The 15522-nt window shown below is 45.4% G+C and overlaps 1 protein-coding gene across 1 annotated transcript in view; it reads left to right on the plus strand.

Moving 5' to 3' along the window:
- Positions 1-543: 543 nt before the first annotated feature.
- Positions 544-15522, plus strand: part of LOC142579622 (paired box protein Pax-6-like) — a 95975-nt gene continuing 80996 nt past the window's right edge. The window contains exon 1 of the mRNA XM_075690013.1: positions 544-754. Coding sequence (XP_075546128.1) covers positions 727-754 — 28 coding nt within the window. The 5' untranslated portion in view covers positions 544-726. The remainder of the gene's footprint in view (positions 755-15522) is intronic.

Genomic DNA, 15522 nt, shown 5'->3' on the forward strand with positions numbered 1-15522 from the left:
GTGGTGGTGCCTTGCGTGCGGAGGAACCGGCTCGGCGGCACGCGAACGCCAGCTGGCGCCGCGCCGGTCGCAGGAGCGACTCGCTCCCGTGCACTCTCTCTCTATCTTCCTACTGCTCTCCCTCGTGCATCCTCAACTCGACAGACCCCCTCCTTCCCTCTCTCATCCGCGGATGAAAAAGAGAGAAATGGGGCCGGTCCCCAGGTAACCAGAAGGGCGTTGCCGCCGCCACGTCGGGCGGGGCCTAGAAAAATTTGAGGGCGTGGCAATTGATAAAGAGGGGCGGTGCCTGCAGCGGAGGCGCTGGGGAAGGTGGGGAGGGGGGTCTTTTCAGCTTTCCCGGAGGCCTCGCAGGTCCCGACGTTGTTGGGTCTGCATCTGTTGGCCCCCCAATGTCCCTCCCTCTCGTTCGCACTGCGTAAGGAGGAGGAGGAGGGGGGGAGCCCAGGCGGTTGTCGTAAGGACGGCGCAAATGTGTAGGGGGCACAGAGTTGCCGCCGGAGGAAGGAAAGAGGGGGTGAGGAGGGGACAACTGCGACCAGAGAGCCGCGTCGTCGAGCGCACGGCCGGCGGCGGCGGCGGCTGCGTTTCAAGATGGCAGCCAAGCGGAGACGCTGAGAGGAAAGCGGCCCGAAAAGCGCGCGTGTGTGTGTGCGTGTGTCACGACCGGGAGCGTGCGTCGTTCGGCGGGCGCGTTCGGCCCCTGCAACCCCCGGCCCGGCCGCCATGCGACACTGGGACTGCCACACGGACGGTGAGTGTCTCGAGCTCGTCGACCACGACCGTCGGAAAACGGACGGACACGGATACTACACACAACCGGAGCGCGCGGGCTGGCGCTCACGTGACTACTGTCTATAAACGACTGTTTTCACTGGCCAAGCGCGGAGGGAGAACGATAACATGCGCTCCGTCAACGACGCCGGTATCGCGTTCGGCCGACGCCTTGGCTTTACCGCAGAGAGAAAGCACGTGGGTTCGACGCGGTCGCCGAAAGGCAAGAGCGCAGGTTTACCGATGGTTGGAATCTATGCAGCTAAGCTATAGGCGGCTAATAATACGTTAGGAATTTAACAACTGATCGATTTACGTTGCTATCCATAGTTATAATATGGCAAATTCCCCGGAATGGTGAATGACTGTCATGGAAGCTTCATTAATGAGCTGAGGGAGTCAAATTACGCAGAGGTAGGGATCGAAACACGCGATGGTATACGCTCACAGTTCGTTACGATTGTCGTTTCGACTACGAAACCCACTGTGTGTGTGGGCGTTCCTCTATGTGATTGTGATACTGTCTTCATTTTTACTTTTCTTCACAGCCGAAATCAATTCGCAGTACGGACCAGTTATCTATTTCCGATCAGCACCCGACTGAATACATTGTCTTTTTTTTTCTTTGTTACCTTAATGCTTCAGTGAATCACTTCCGGTGATCTGCGTATTTAGGAGCGGTGAAACAATGGACTGGATCGTAACGCGTTGACGACTCGATACTATACACTCACGCACTGCTGCGTCCGTCACGGAAACAAATCGTGCCCGGTCGATGTTTTTGCTGGTTCGACTTATTTTCTTGTGTCATGTGCGAACATTACACGGAATACACTTGTGCTACGTAAACTGCAAACAATAGTTGGCTTTTCACCGCTGACGCACGTGCCACGCCTGCTTGACAGGTTCGTATGCTCGCTCGAGTTGATGCTCCGGACATCTTATGCGATGAATATGTAAAACAGAAGCACTTTGTCAATTGACACGCCAAGCACATTTCGAACCAACACGGTTTGCGAGATATACTGTACATATTGCACAGTTTTTCTATCCTGTAGATGTTACGTTACGAGTACAGCTGCGCGCTAACGTATCTCCCCGAAACACTCGCAGGCAACGCATTTCCGAGTCCGAGTTTAGATGTGCTGTCAAATTTCGGATTGTTTACGCCTTTCACAGTTGGGTCCGATACTCCTGTAGAGTGAACGTTAGTTTCGTATGGCCGCGTTCTATTAGCGCCTGTAAGCAAGATTACACGCGTGTACCTCTTTGTCCTGTATATACGTATCCCATAAAAATGTTTACCGTTCACTGCACCAAAGATGGCGCATCGATTTGAATGTTTAGTCTAAACGCGCATTTCGAGAAGAGCCGTCATCAGCAGCAGCAGCCTATATTATGTCTACTGCAGGACGAAGGCCTCTCCCTGCGATCTCCAATTACCCCTGCAGGTCCTGCGCCAACTGATTCCAACCTGCGAATTTCCTAATTTCATCGTCCCACCTAGTCTTTTGCCGTCCTCGACTGCGCTTCCCTTCTCTTGGTACCCATTCTGTAACCCTAATGGTTCAACGGTTATCTAACCTGCGCATTGCATGACCTGCCCAGCTCTATTTTCTTTCTCTTAATGTCGATTAGAATATCGGTTATACCCGTTTGCTCTCTGATCCAAACCGCTCTCTTTGTGTCTCTTAATGTTATATGCCTAGCATTCTTCGTTAATTCCATCGCTCTTTGCGCGGTCCTTAACTTGTTCTCAAGCTTCTTTGTCAGTCTCCAAGTTTCTGTCCTATATATGTCAGCACCGGTAAAATGCACTGATTGTACATTTTCCTTTTCAATGATAACGGTAAGCGTATAGTCAGGAGTTGACAATGTCTGCCGTATGCGCTTCAACCCATTTTTATTCTTCTGCGAATTCCCTTCTCACGGTCAGGGTTCTCTGTGATTAATTGACCTATGTAAACGCACTCCTTCACAGACTCTAGAGGCTGACTGGCGATCGATCCTTAACTCTTGTTCCCTTGCCCGGATTTTCATGATTATCTTGGTCTTCTGCATATTAATATTCAATCCCACTCTTACACTCTCTCTGTTAAGGTCCTCAATCATTTGTTGTAACTCGTCTCCAGTGTTGCTGAACACAACAATGTCATCTGCAAACAGAAGATTGCTGAGGTATTCGCCGTCGATTCTCAATCCTAAGCCTTCCCAGTTTAATAGGTTGAATACTTCTAAGCACGCAGTGAATAGCATCGGAGAGGTTGTGTCTCCTTGTCTGACCCGTTTCGTTATATATATAGATATCTTCCTACTTTTCTTGCACAGAATTAAGGTATATGTAGCTGTGGCATCTCTGTAGATATTTTCCAAGGTATTTACGTATAAGCGGCCTGTACTCCTTGATTACGTAATGCCTCTATGACTGCTGGTATCTCTACTGTATCAAATACCTCTTCGTAATTTATGAAAGCCATGGCTTTCAGATATGCCGTGACTATGTGCATATACCAAAACCATTTAGGGCTGTGGAACGCGCTTTATTTGCCATGTAAGCAATAATGAATCGACAACGAACACGTGCTTGAGTTCGACGATGTAACCACCATATATATAAGCGTATGTATACACATATACGTCATTCAAACGAACACGTTTCAATTGTGGCTGTCTGACTTTCCAGGATGCGTACGGTGATATTGTTTTCGAATGCTGTATTTTGTAGCCGTGGAGTATACACCGTGCGAGCATGCAGTTTGTGACGAAATTACGTAGATATAGTAACAGAAGTATGGAACAGACGTACATGCCATCCCGCAGAGAATAAAAAAAGAAAGAAAGAGAGAAGGTAACTTTCTTTGATTGCCCTATCAAAGCATGCATATACGCAAAAGTATACAAATGAATTCCTGTATATACAGCTTAGCGCATGCCCTGTGTCTCTGAATCGTGAGAGGCGTCATAATAAATCACTTCTTTCTCATTAATGGAAACCAGACGTGATTGCCCAAAATTACGATATATGTATACGCCGATGTCAGTTTCTTTCAGTTCCGTCTCTATCTATATCACTATTTCGTGTGGAGCATGCACTGTGACCTCAAATTGCCAGCATAAGTCAGCGCCTGTGGTCGCAACTGCGGGTCAGCTTCAAATGAAAAATAAAACAAGAATAACTGTCTCTTGCATCTGCGGCTTGCTTTAATGTTCCGCGATCGTGATGCCTCTTTTACTTCGTGCTACAGAAGACGTAGGCTGAACCGAGGGCCTCGATTTTTCCTTTTAACCCTGTGATGCGCGAACACAATTCCAAGTAAAGGAAAATTAGAACTCGTTCGCCTTTCTTTCCCACTATAAAAAGTACATTTGTACGGAGAAAAATACTATATGTTATTTGAGTATATAAAACCTATATTTAGTATATAGTAATTCATTATAACTTGAACTGATTTGATGAACTACGTGCAACAGTGGGGATGGGAGGGGGGAGGGGAGTACTCGCTTCAGCGGGTCTCGAGCGCTACTATACGCTATACGCTTTAAGTTTGGCGTGCTTCAATCAAAACTTTGAACTTTCAGATAACTCTGCGCACAGCATAAGTGATATGCCGGGCATCGCGCGTGGTTAACAACCATAGGAGGCGATAATCCTCTTCTTTTTTTTCCCTTCATGCATTAATATATACGTTATGTTTTGTCATCGTCCTGGCGACACGGTGATGATATAATTAATGGGAAGCTACTGCGACAACGACGTGTACGGGAACGCCGCTAATGCACAGCAATAACAATACATGAGTGGAATGCGATATTATCGCCGTGAAGTTATGCCCTTGGTAGTCTCTGTGAACACGAATATGTAATGCCTGTAAGAAAGAAATGCTTCTTATGAACTCGATAATGCGCGCTAGTAAAGCTAATTGGCGCACCATGAACCTTTCACTGGGATTAACATTTAAAAGAAAGAAGGTTATGGGTTTTAAGTGCCAAAACTACGATCTGATTGTGAGGCACGCCTTAGTTGGGGACACCGGATTAATTTTGATCACCTGTGGTTCTTTAACATGCACCTAAATCTAAGTATACACAGGTGTTTTCGCATTTCGCCCCCATCGAAATGCGGCCGCCGTGGCCGGGATTCGATCCTGCGACCTCGTGCTCAGCAGCCCAACACCATAGCCCTAGCTGAGCAACCACGTCGGGTTCACTGGGATTCGTTGTCGCGTCTTTTTCTCTCGGATTATCTGTAAATACACGCACTCACCCTCCTTGATCGTCTTACTTGTCGCACGTATACCTTCGCGTTGAGGGATAAACTAAAATCGGTGGCCTCAAATTCTATATTTCTTTGTCGAAGACGCTCTTCTTACACGCTGTGTTACACGCTTATATAAGCGTGCTTTTAGGTGTACTCTAAATATGGTGTATAGAGATTTCAAGTCGTTTGTTTTCTCTTCATACGGAGTTGTCTGAATATCGCATGTATACTATGTGGCTGTATACAGATGTAACGACAAAATTCGGCAGGAACTCCTCTTCCTCCGGTCCGGGTATTGGGCCTGAGACTTTTTGGTGGGTTGCTTTGGAGAAAGTCTGTTGATAGTCATCGAAATCGACAAAAAGCACATGGTTATAACTTCATTGCCCAATTGTCTTGAAACGTTCTATGCAGAAAAAAAAAAAAAAACGTGCATAACATAACTCATGCTGGCGCCGATGATTTATATACTGGGCAGACGATATTTAAAGGGAAACCAGAGAGAAACCATAAATATGCTCAGACTAATAGTGCATATATAACATCATTCTTTAAGTAATTTCGCGATAATATCTTGATTAATAAAGGAAAAAATAAAATAAAGGCCAAAATATGTATATGTATACTATTTAATTGTAGTTCTTTGTAATTGTGATTCTTTGTAATTGTAGTTGTAATTTCTTAAATATGTATATTCTTTAATTTTGCACGGAATTTTGCATGTGCCGGTACGTCAGTGTGACATATCACGCGTTTCAAAGTATTATTATAGACTGTCGTGGCTCAGTAAAATATTTTAAAGCTCGCTAAGTTACACATCTGGCTACTTTAATGCACACTGCAGTCTGTTTTTACTGATAAAGTCTGGAGAGCATGTCGTCACAATCTATGACCTCATTCCCGGTTCGGGTGGCGGAACATTAAGACCGCGTCGCCGCCTATATCTGATTCCTGCGTCTTCTCTGCCTTACATTTAAACTGATTTACACCCTCAAATTAAGGGTGCTCTCTGCCTATAACGCACACCCTTAATTTGCACCCTTGAGTATGCTTCAAGGTGTAAATCGGTTTACAGTCTACCAAGCCTGCTCCCACGGTGAGAGGGAAACTACCTTGCACCGTGATTCATGTGTAGCGGCAGCAGTCCGTCCGGACGAACACCATTGTTGACGTCACGAGGCGTCCGACCAATCACAGGCGAAAACGAGGCGCGCGAGCTGGGCGTGTCTGCTGCTGCACTTTTCGTCGAAATAAAATATGTTTGCGCTTTCTTTCGCTCAATTTCGATGCGATATTCGAATTCAGAGGGTTGAAAACCACGATGTACTGCTCTTCACTCACTTCTTCTGGAAAAGCTTTCAGCTTCCCTTTAAGTAAAACTGACACTCGGGCAAGTTGGGCAATTCAACGGTGCATTGTTCGTAACTGCAGATGACTAATTTACGAGTGCCACTGAACCAATTTTTTGGCCTTTATGTCCCATTAAAATAAGGTCGACGGACCTTGCGTTGCATTCCCGTTTGCCTCGCCTTGTGTGTTGATCACCTGTGACAAATGCTATTTGAAGAACCTCTGTATACGAAATGGAAAGTTTGGCTAAGGTCTACATAGCTCTTACTAACCTGCGTGACTGACGATAGCGTTAATTGGCCCATGCTTTCATAAAAAATTGAGTCCGAATAGTCTATAATTCACAGATTACCACTATACCTTATTGACTACAGTTTTCTGCCTTGTATATAGACTTAACTGCATATCGCCTCCGCATAGTCTTTAGACAAAAGTCGGTAAAATAGTTATTTCTGTGGTCTACATGCAGTTCGTATATAAGCTTGCAAACGGGTCGATTGCGAAATTCCCTATTGGCATTCGTCGACGGAGGGATTTAAGCCGAAGGTCTGGAGGTTACCGTGCCTTGAATCCTACCACTTTCTACAGATTATCTAAATGTATTTATTCTGAAGCCGGGGCGCGAGCTTATTCTATACTTCGAAAGTATAGAAGAGCGCTGAATTGCCGATGAAAGAACGCATACACAGACAGGAAGGACGCTCCTGCTTCTCACGCTTCTACAACATATACTATAGGGCTCATGAAGTATACTGAATTCCAAGGAATTACGAACTACATATACATATACTATTCTCTACCTTCGGAGCATTAGCTATATTTCTCCGCAGTGGTTTCGAGATTTCTTTTTGCGGTGACCGCCTTCGTGTAAACACTCCCGCTGTGTACAGGCTGGATTCACTGCAGGCTTTAGGAAGGAAAAAGTTTAGGATTTAGCGTTACCACTACTTCGATAAATTTCAAAGTCAAGGGCTGGTGGACCAACCTTTGACAAAGGCTGGTCCACCAGCCCACACGTCAATCAAATATACTGTGCTTATCCCCCCCCCCCTCCCCAACGTACGTCGTACACTTTTTCTTCATTTGACTACCGGGGCCAGCGTGATTTCCTCAGCCATAACTATATATATATATACACACACACTTCAGTTTGACACTCCTAATGCTCGCGCATTAAAAGAAAAAAGAAACAATACAGGCATAAATAATGTAAACATGCCTAACCTTGTACGTGGTTTAAGGAATATGTACGTCCAAGTTTTCAAGGTCTGATATAGAGCCATTCGGACACCAATCGAACGGATAGACTTGAACATAAGCACGGCTGCGCATAGGTAGACGTCGTATATGTGCGCGTGCTACGTTAACGTCCATTCGACTCAGTCAAAAAGTATATAGAAAAGCCTGTTGTGCGAGTCCGCGGGCGTCGTCGTTCTATTTTGTTACTTTTTTCCTCGCCGATACCGAGCTTCTGCAGCATAACACGACCGCTGAGATATATCTTATTCGTTTGATCACCCACACTGTGACAGTATAGCTGTTTTGTCTTTCTATACTCGAGTTAGCTATATACGAGCGTTTAGGGCTTATATGTATGTGTAGTTGCCCATGCGTGAAATACGTGAGCGCGAGTGGCTGGTTTGTGCGCCGGAGACCTCCGCACGCCGATCAAGGCAATAAGTGCTTGCTCTTTATTATGCGAATAATTTCTCTTATGTTTGTTTCAGTTATTACTTTCTTCACCGCTCCCTTCGACCTGCACTTCTGTGCGCCGTCCGATCTCTCAACATATACGTTGCAGGAGTGCCTGTTAAACTTATAGATAGATATTATACAGCGTATTGTTAACTATATAGCGTCAGACGTGTGGTAAAGTAAACAATGCGGGTAAGAACGCTTTCTTTCTCGAGTTGCTGCTTTTTTCTGCATGCGCGTGTGCGAACGATTTGACACGAGTCAGCCGTGTCATATTAATATTTTTTTTTAATGTTCTATAGCCCGCTCGACTTATATACTGCGTGAAGAGGAACATTTTGCAATTTTGACAAACTAATATGCGGGACATAAATGCAGCTTGGTGGCATGACGTGCTCGGACAGTGTTCCGGTATATATCCGGGTACTTCTGATAAGACATTAAGCAACTATTTTGAAAAAAGGCTATCGCTTGTGACAGATAGCGCAATTACAGTCCTTGAGCTGGTCTGCTCGAAGAGACGGACATTATAGTTACACGAGAAGTTGAAATACGTAATTTACTAATTAACAAAATTTACTAATTATGTTTTTAACCAATTGCCTATGTTAGAAACTTAGAAATTTAGAAGTTGTAGCCGGATGGTTGCAAGGCATATCTACTTGAAAAGAATTGTGTGGATGACACCATTTTCGAGATGCGCCATCGAACTAGCGGCAAGAATGTACTGTTGTTCCACTTACTTTCTTACCAAAACGTCGTTATATGCATTGGAGCACAAAAGTAAATGGGCGACCATTGTATTTCGACACGACGTTCGGGAATTATTATCTCGAAACTGGTGTCATCCTCATAATTAGTTCCGAGCGGAAGCGCCTAGCTTGCGGACTCCTTGGCTAGAATTTGTAAATTGCAATATGTGCCATACGATAATTAGGTCGAAACATAATTTGTGATCTTTTTAATTAGTCAATTATTCATTCCAATTCTCTTCATTCTAATTCTTTCCAAGTCATTTCATTCCAAGTCATTTCAATTTCTCTTGCAAGTAATGTCCGCCTCTTCAAGAATACCAGCCGCAACTGTAAAATAATTTACACCCTAAAAAGTGAAAAAGGATGTAAATGTGTCTATAACTCACACCCTTAGGGTGTTATCTATATAACGGACCACCTAAGGGTGTGAGTTATAGACACACTTACACCCTTTTTCACTTTTTAGGGTGTAAATTATTTTACAGTGCGAAGGACTAGAATTGTGCTTTCTGCCACAGGCGATCTTTAGAATTGCTTAATGTCTTTACAGAAACACCTGGTATACTCGTTTCTCCAGTATACTTCAGTTTTGCATAGTTTCCTACAGAGAGTACCAGAAAAAGACGGTGCCCGTGTTAGTGTGGTATGCGAGAGCTTCAAGTGGTTGCTTAGGGACGATGGTGTTGCGCTGTTATAAGCACGAGGTCGAGGGATCGAATCCTGGCCGCGGCGGCCGCATTTCGATAAAGGCGAAATACAGAGACGCCCGTGTCCAGTGCATTGGGGGCACGTTAAAGGTCCCCTGGTGGTAAAAATTAATACGAAGTCCCCCACTACGGCGTGCCTCATAATCTAATCGTGGTTTTGACATGTAAAACCCCATAATTTAATTCATCGTCAGGCAACGTACCTCCTCCTCCGTACAGGTTCGACCTCAAAATGTGGCGAATATATGTAGTCGGGAGCCAAACGCGTCACGCACTAAGCCATTCGACGTACATTTAAAGCGAAGCTCTCTTTGCCTGTCCTCGCCGGTTTCCCGTGCATGCATGCACAGCTGCTGCTGTCGCTGCTGGCTGCTGATGGGTCGGTCGGCATATCGGCGGTCACGGACGCCTTTTACACTGCTTCTTCGCGGCGCTCCCGTGTGAGACGCGATGTTTGATCACGTGGTAACACGTCATTGGCTTGCCTCAGCCTGCCTCCGTTGTCTCTGTTCACGATGGCAGCGTTGCGTTAATTGGCGGTGCGGCGCAACAGGCCACCGTTTCAGCGGCGGTCGTCGACAATGACGGGGCGAACGAAAGAAACCTGTAACGAAATATTCCGAGTACATGTAAGTGTCGCACATCCATGATTCCACGTGCATTATCGCCTTGCCCAGACGGCGCAAGCATCGCCGTGCAGTGCGCGCATTAAGACGCAGGGACACCAAGACCTCCATATTAGTGCGCATACATACCGCCTGATTCACCTTATTCGCATGAGGTGGTGTTTTTCTTTTAGCATATAGCCTGGCAGCGGTGTAGCACACCAAGACAAAAAAAAAAAAGAAATGCACGAGATTAAACTTATGCCATTTGTGGTGGAAAAACCCAAACGTCGCACGAGGTTTCACGGTGCAGCCGATGAAAGTAAACACCGAATTGCAGGCCGTTAGTTGTATAGCGTTTGATTAATCCTTTCACTGAAGCCTCGTTTCACATACAGATTTCAAGATGTGGGGTGGACCTGCATGTTTCCGTTTTTTTTTTCTTTAGCGGTATTTACTGTATGCGAAAACTGCACAAATATACACTCGCCAACACGAACACGTCACACATCGATGGTCTTAAATGACCTGGAAAGCGTGGTACGTGTATGACTTTCAACACATAAAAATGGTGGAAGCCTGATTTACTTAGAAAGGTGGCGACAACAGACCGGCAGCTGATCAAGAGGGGACATTGGTCCGGCTGAAACTTCGTTTGTTCATACATTTTCTTGAAATGAAAAGCCAATTGACTAAATTGAAATTTCGCAGAAACAATGGCTGGCTCAGAATTACGGTCCAACATATTCGAGTATATACCATACACTGTGTAGTCCGATTAGGAAACATATAAACAGCTATGTTATCTCCATGGGGCTCAGTCAAATATCGCACGGTATACACGAGGATTAAAAGCAAAGTGTCTCTTCAGACTCCATACGCCCCCTCCCCCCCAATAAAGAAGAAAAAAAGCACATCTTTACAAGTAAAACAGTACTCTGTAGTATAGTTTTTCAATGTTCGTCGCAAACACTGCTGGTGTAGGAAACTTGGGGGGCCTGGGGGGCTAAATTTGCTTGGGGCCTCGCGACGATAATGATTGTGTTCCGACAATGACAGAGATGATGAAGATCAGATCGATCGGTTAGGATACCAAGCATTTAGAGTGTTACATATGTTTCGCCTTCTGTTTTCAAGTTTATTCTCAGCTAAAAGGTTGCATGCCTATAGGAAGTTATGTGTACATACATACGAGGGTATATTGCATCTCGATAAATCGTTTGAAACATTTTCATGCTTTGAGAAAGCGTGTTTCTGTGTTTATTTTAGGCTAAAAACTAATGATTAATGTCTAATGTGCACCTCGCCATCATTTAACCTTTAAGTTAGTCACATATCCAGATGGCTACTCCATCGCCATCACACAGTAAGAAGAGCACCGGGTGTTGTGAATCAACAAACATTTTATTTGTACATGCACACGTTAAATACGTCTGAACATGTGGCATACGATCAACTCGAATACCAGAGGGCGCATTTACAACTCTATCTCTATAGCCCTGAAGCGAAATAAGAAATTTATACAGCGTGCAATTCTGACCACCACTGTATACGATCTGCTACAGGAGACAACGCAGCACCCCCCCCCCCCCCCACCCCACGCTGAACAACTTTCCACAATAAACAATAGGTTCATGACAGTTTATATTATGGCGAAAAGTAATACTAATGGTGAAGCGTTTCTTTGCCTACTCGTACCCCCCCCCCAAAAAAAAAACGCATCTGACCTGGTCGTGGTATCGAGAAGGGCTCACACTTTTAAAGAACTACGGTGGTTTGACAATGGTGAGCATGGAATCAGGGACCCCACGCTCAACAGCCATATATCCATTAGGCTACGTCTTGAACATGTGAATAAATATGAGCCATGCGCATAAGTCCTTCGTAAAAAGAGACATAGCAACAAAGACATAGTAAGTGCGATTGCGGGTGACGTAGCGTCTCGTCGCGGTTTCTCGTAAAAGAGTGCACGCTGGCGCGCTGACGTTGCGTCGCGTCGCTCGCTTTACGCTGCGGTTGCGCTCCTAAAGAAGGCTCCACTCGGGTCGCAGCCGCTCGTAAAAACAAAAACAAAACAAAATAAAGCTATAACAGGTACAAGGTATACCGTCTCGTAGCGGTTTCTCGTACATATGCCACGCAGAAAGAATGCAGTCGGGGCCGGTGACGTAGCGTCCCGTCACTGCCTTTGCGCTGGATTGGCACAGTATAGAATTCGGAGCGTCACACGAGATGCGACCTCGTGTGTAAGCCACCACCACGAAGATACCACGGAAGAAGAAAGGAAAGAAGAAAAAACCACAAATAAATAAAAAAGTTTCGGAATAACATCAGCGTCTTTATATATAGCATTCAGAAATGATTTACATGAACTTGGATAATGATCGTATAATCATCACACGGTTTCGGCATGCCATCAGTTTTCGATGATCTACAGAAGCATTTGGCCTCGCACATGGAGTCTACGCTGTAATAAGATGAGTGACTCCACGTGTCACGGGCAAGTTATGTGGTCGTCGAACCCTCGTGATCCGTTCGCCACAAACATTTCAATTTTGTTGCCGCTTTTCGTTTCAAGCACCCCCGAAAAAAAAAAAATTCGTCGTTCTAAAAAAAATTATGGGTTTTACGTGCCAAAACCACTTTCTGGTTATGAGGCACGCCGCATAGTGGAGGACTCCGGAGATTTCGACCACCTGGGGTTCTTTAACGAGCACCTAAATTTAAGTACACTGGTGTTTTCGCCCCCATCGAAATGCGGCCGCCGTGGCCGGGATTCGATCCCACGACCTCGCGCTCAGCAGCCCAACACCATAGCCACTGAGCAACCACGGTGGGTGCCGCCCTAATCAAGTGATTATATATACACTCGCACCGCCACGTGAGCGAAGCGTTTTAGTGACTTTTTGTCGGTATGTTGTGGGTGATACCGCAATATTTCTGATACCACGAAACATGAGGTGGCGTGAAGATCGGTCAGCAGCATACAAAAAAAAAAAAAAAAAAAAGGGTATCCTAAGCAGAGCTCGTACCATATCGCGGGATACACGTGACCTTAGGCGTATAATTGCACGACTGACGCTTATAATGTGTATACCCGACCAGCCTTATCTGTGCCTGAGGTGCCCTCTCATTATGTGCTTTCAAAAGGAAGAATTAATTTTGCCTCCCAAGTCAAATGTGCAATTCTAGTGCTTTGTGCGTTACAGAAAGGAAGCGAAAACAGAGTATTACACTGAGATCATCTGTTACGTGGCACTTGCTAGAGGCAGGACGTCATAAGCCTGATTTAGCGGCACATATTGATAAATACGCTATTTAGTGGAATGTTGTTGTCTTGACGGAAGGTAGCAGCCATTATTGGCTTAAATAAAGGAAAGAACAAGATACTCTGGCCCTTAAAATAATTCGAACTTAGTCGCATCACTGCCGTGCACGTAACCATGCCAAGACAGTTTTTCTCGTTTCTTTTTTTTTTACATGATGTAATAAAAATAGCCCTGTGTGAAGCAACATGGCAACCATGCTATCGCAGTGATATAGCTTGTTTTATACTGAACTTGATAACTAATTCGGCTTCGTAGAGGTAAATTAAAAAAAAAGACGATGCGTATACAAGCGGTGAGGTAAAATGTATTCATTAACACTTAACGCTCAGAAAGCTTAAAAAGAAGCAGCGCAAGATTAGCAGAAAATGCTGCATTCATTTCATATATGCTTCGGCGAGCACGACCGGAAAGTTATTCAGGCAACCAATGCATTTTCGAGTCGTCATTCAAATACAAGTACCGTAAGGTACCATATTGTACGGTAACTCTGTGCGGACATGCTGAATTCAGTTTGGGCGACATCATCGTCATCGTCACCACCATGACTTAACTAGCACAAGTATATAGGGACAAAACACGAACAGGGCGGTTGCAAAAACGGCCGAACAAGTGCACGCATTGGTTAAAACCTAGCGGGAATCAAGCACAATGCATGGACTGAATCTTACAAGCGCAAAGTTATAGGTCTACCGTTTGAGAGAGAAAAAATCGAAGAACATGGCTTCATGGAGAGTCGGCTGGGGAAGCTGGCTGCGTGCCGTGCTTCGTCCTGATTTATTTTCTTCCTCCATGGTTTGCTCCTGATTTTTCCTTTTAAAAAATTGAAGTGCGGGCTTAAGCTTCGCCTTTAAGAGCAAAACGCGACAGCATCCAAAGATCCCTGACTAGTTCTCACGCTTCCCGGCAACTGCAGCTTACACTGTAGACGCGTAATGTTTACCGGGAAAAAGCTCAAACCATTAATTAGTAGCGAGGAGCTGTGGGAGACTGCCCTGCGCAGCTCCGATCCCACCCTACAGGACCGAGTCCTGAGGTGGGCTGAGGAGGTAGCGGAGGCCTACCACGACTGGTAGACGGACTTCTAGCCACATAATGTGGTGATGGACGCCTGCTGGGACTGGAGTACTTAGACCTCCCTCTCCCCCCCCCCCCTCCCCCGGCTCCTCCCCTTTCTTAAAAGGGAAATAAAGTTCATTCATTCATTCATTACCGCGAAACGCTGGCGGCGAACGCTATGCACGGAGGCGAGCTTTCTGGTAGAAACACGGCGTGGGTCGATCTCGGAGGCAGTGCACAGCGGCGCCAAAAAAGTTCATGTTCAGGTTTATGTTCTTGTTTCGCACTTTTAATATTTCACGCTGAGATTTACCATAAAAGGCATGCACCGTCGATGTTTTGTTTCGTGACATTTGCATATGCATATACCTAAATATATACGGGAACCTTCACTCACGGGGACGCCGGCGCCGGACGCCGACGCCGACACCAGATTTTCCCCGACACGGGGCCCTTAACGCTATCGCGTTAATAGCTGTGAAAGGCCAAGTATATGTTCTTGATTGGCCGACGCCAGCTGCAGCCTTCACTCCAGTCTCGCATTACCGTGGAGAACATGCGTGTAACCCCTGTGTTCCGTGTAGCATAGAAGGCGTTGGGTAACGGTCCGAGTGAGGTAGAGGAGAATGTTATAGTCCTCTGCACTTTCTCTCCAGCCATGCTTCTGTCGCTTTTCTTCATCGCTATGTGTCTCACTTTTACTTCCCTCCGCTTTCTCTCTCTCTCTGTTTTAAAGCAGCTTATATATAGGCTGTCACTTTATGTTCTCAGATCTGTGCTTGTTGTGGTCGTCTTTCTTTTGTTCTTCTTAAATTAAAGCGACAATAAAGGACTTAAGGACATTCAGCCACTTTTGCAAATGTGACGAACGCTGCTTTTCACGTGCACGGTGGCGAGGAAAACAAAATAACGTTAGAAGGAAAAGGGGCAAGTTGAATAAAGCGAGAAACACGATTTCAGCGTTTGCCAATTGTACTGATTGGGACATTCATA

The sequence above is a fragment of the Dermacentor variabilis genome, chromosome 4 (genome assembly GCF_050947875.1).
Source record: "Dermacentor variabilis isolate Ectoservices chromosome 4, ASM5094787v1, whole genome shotgun sequence".
Taxonomy (NCBI): Eukaryota; Metazoa; Arthropoda; class Arachnida; order Ixodida; family Ixodidae; genus Dermacentor; species Dermacentor variabilis.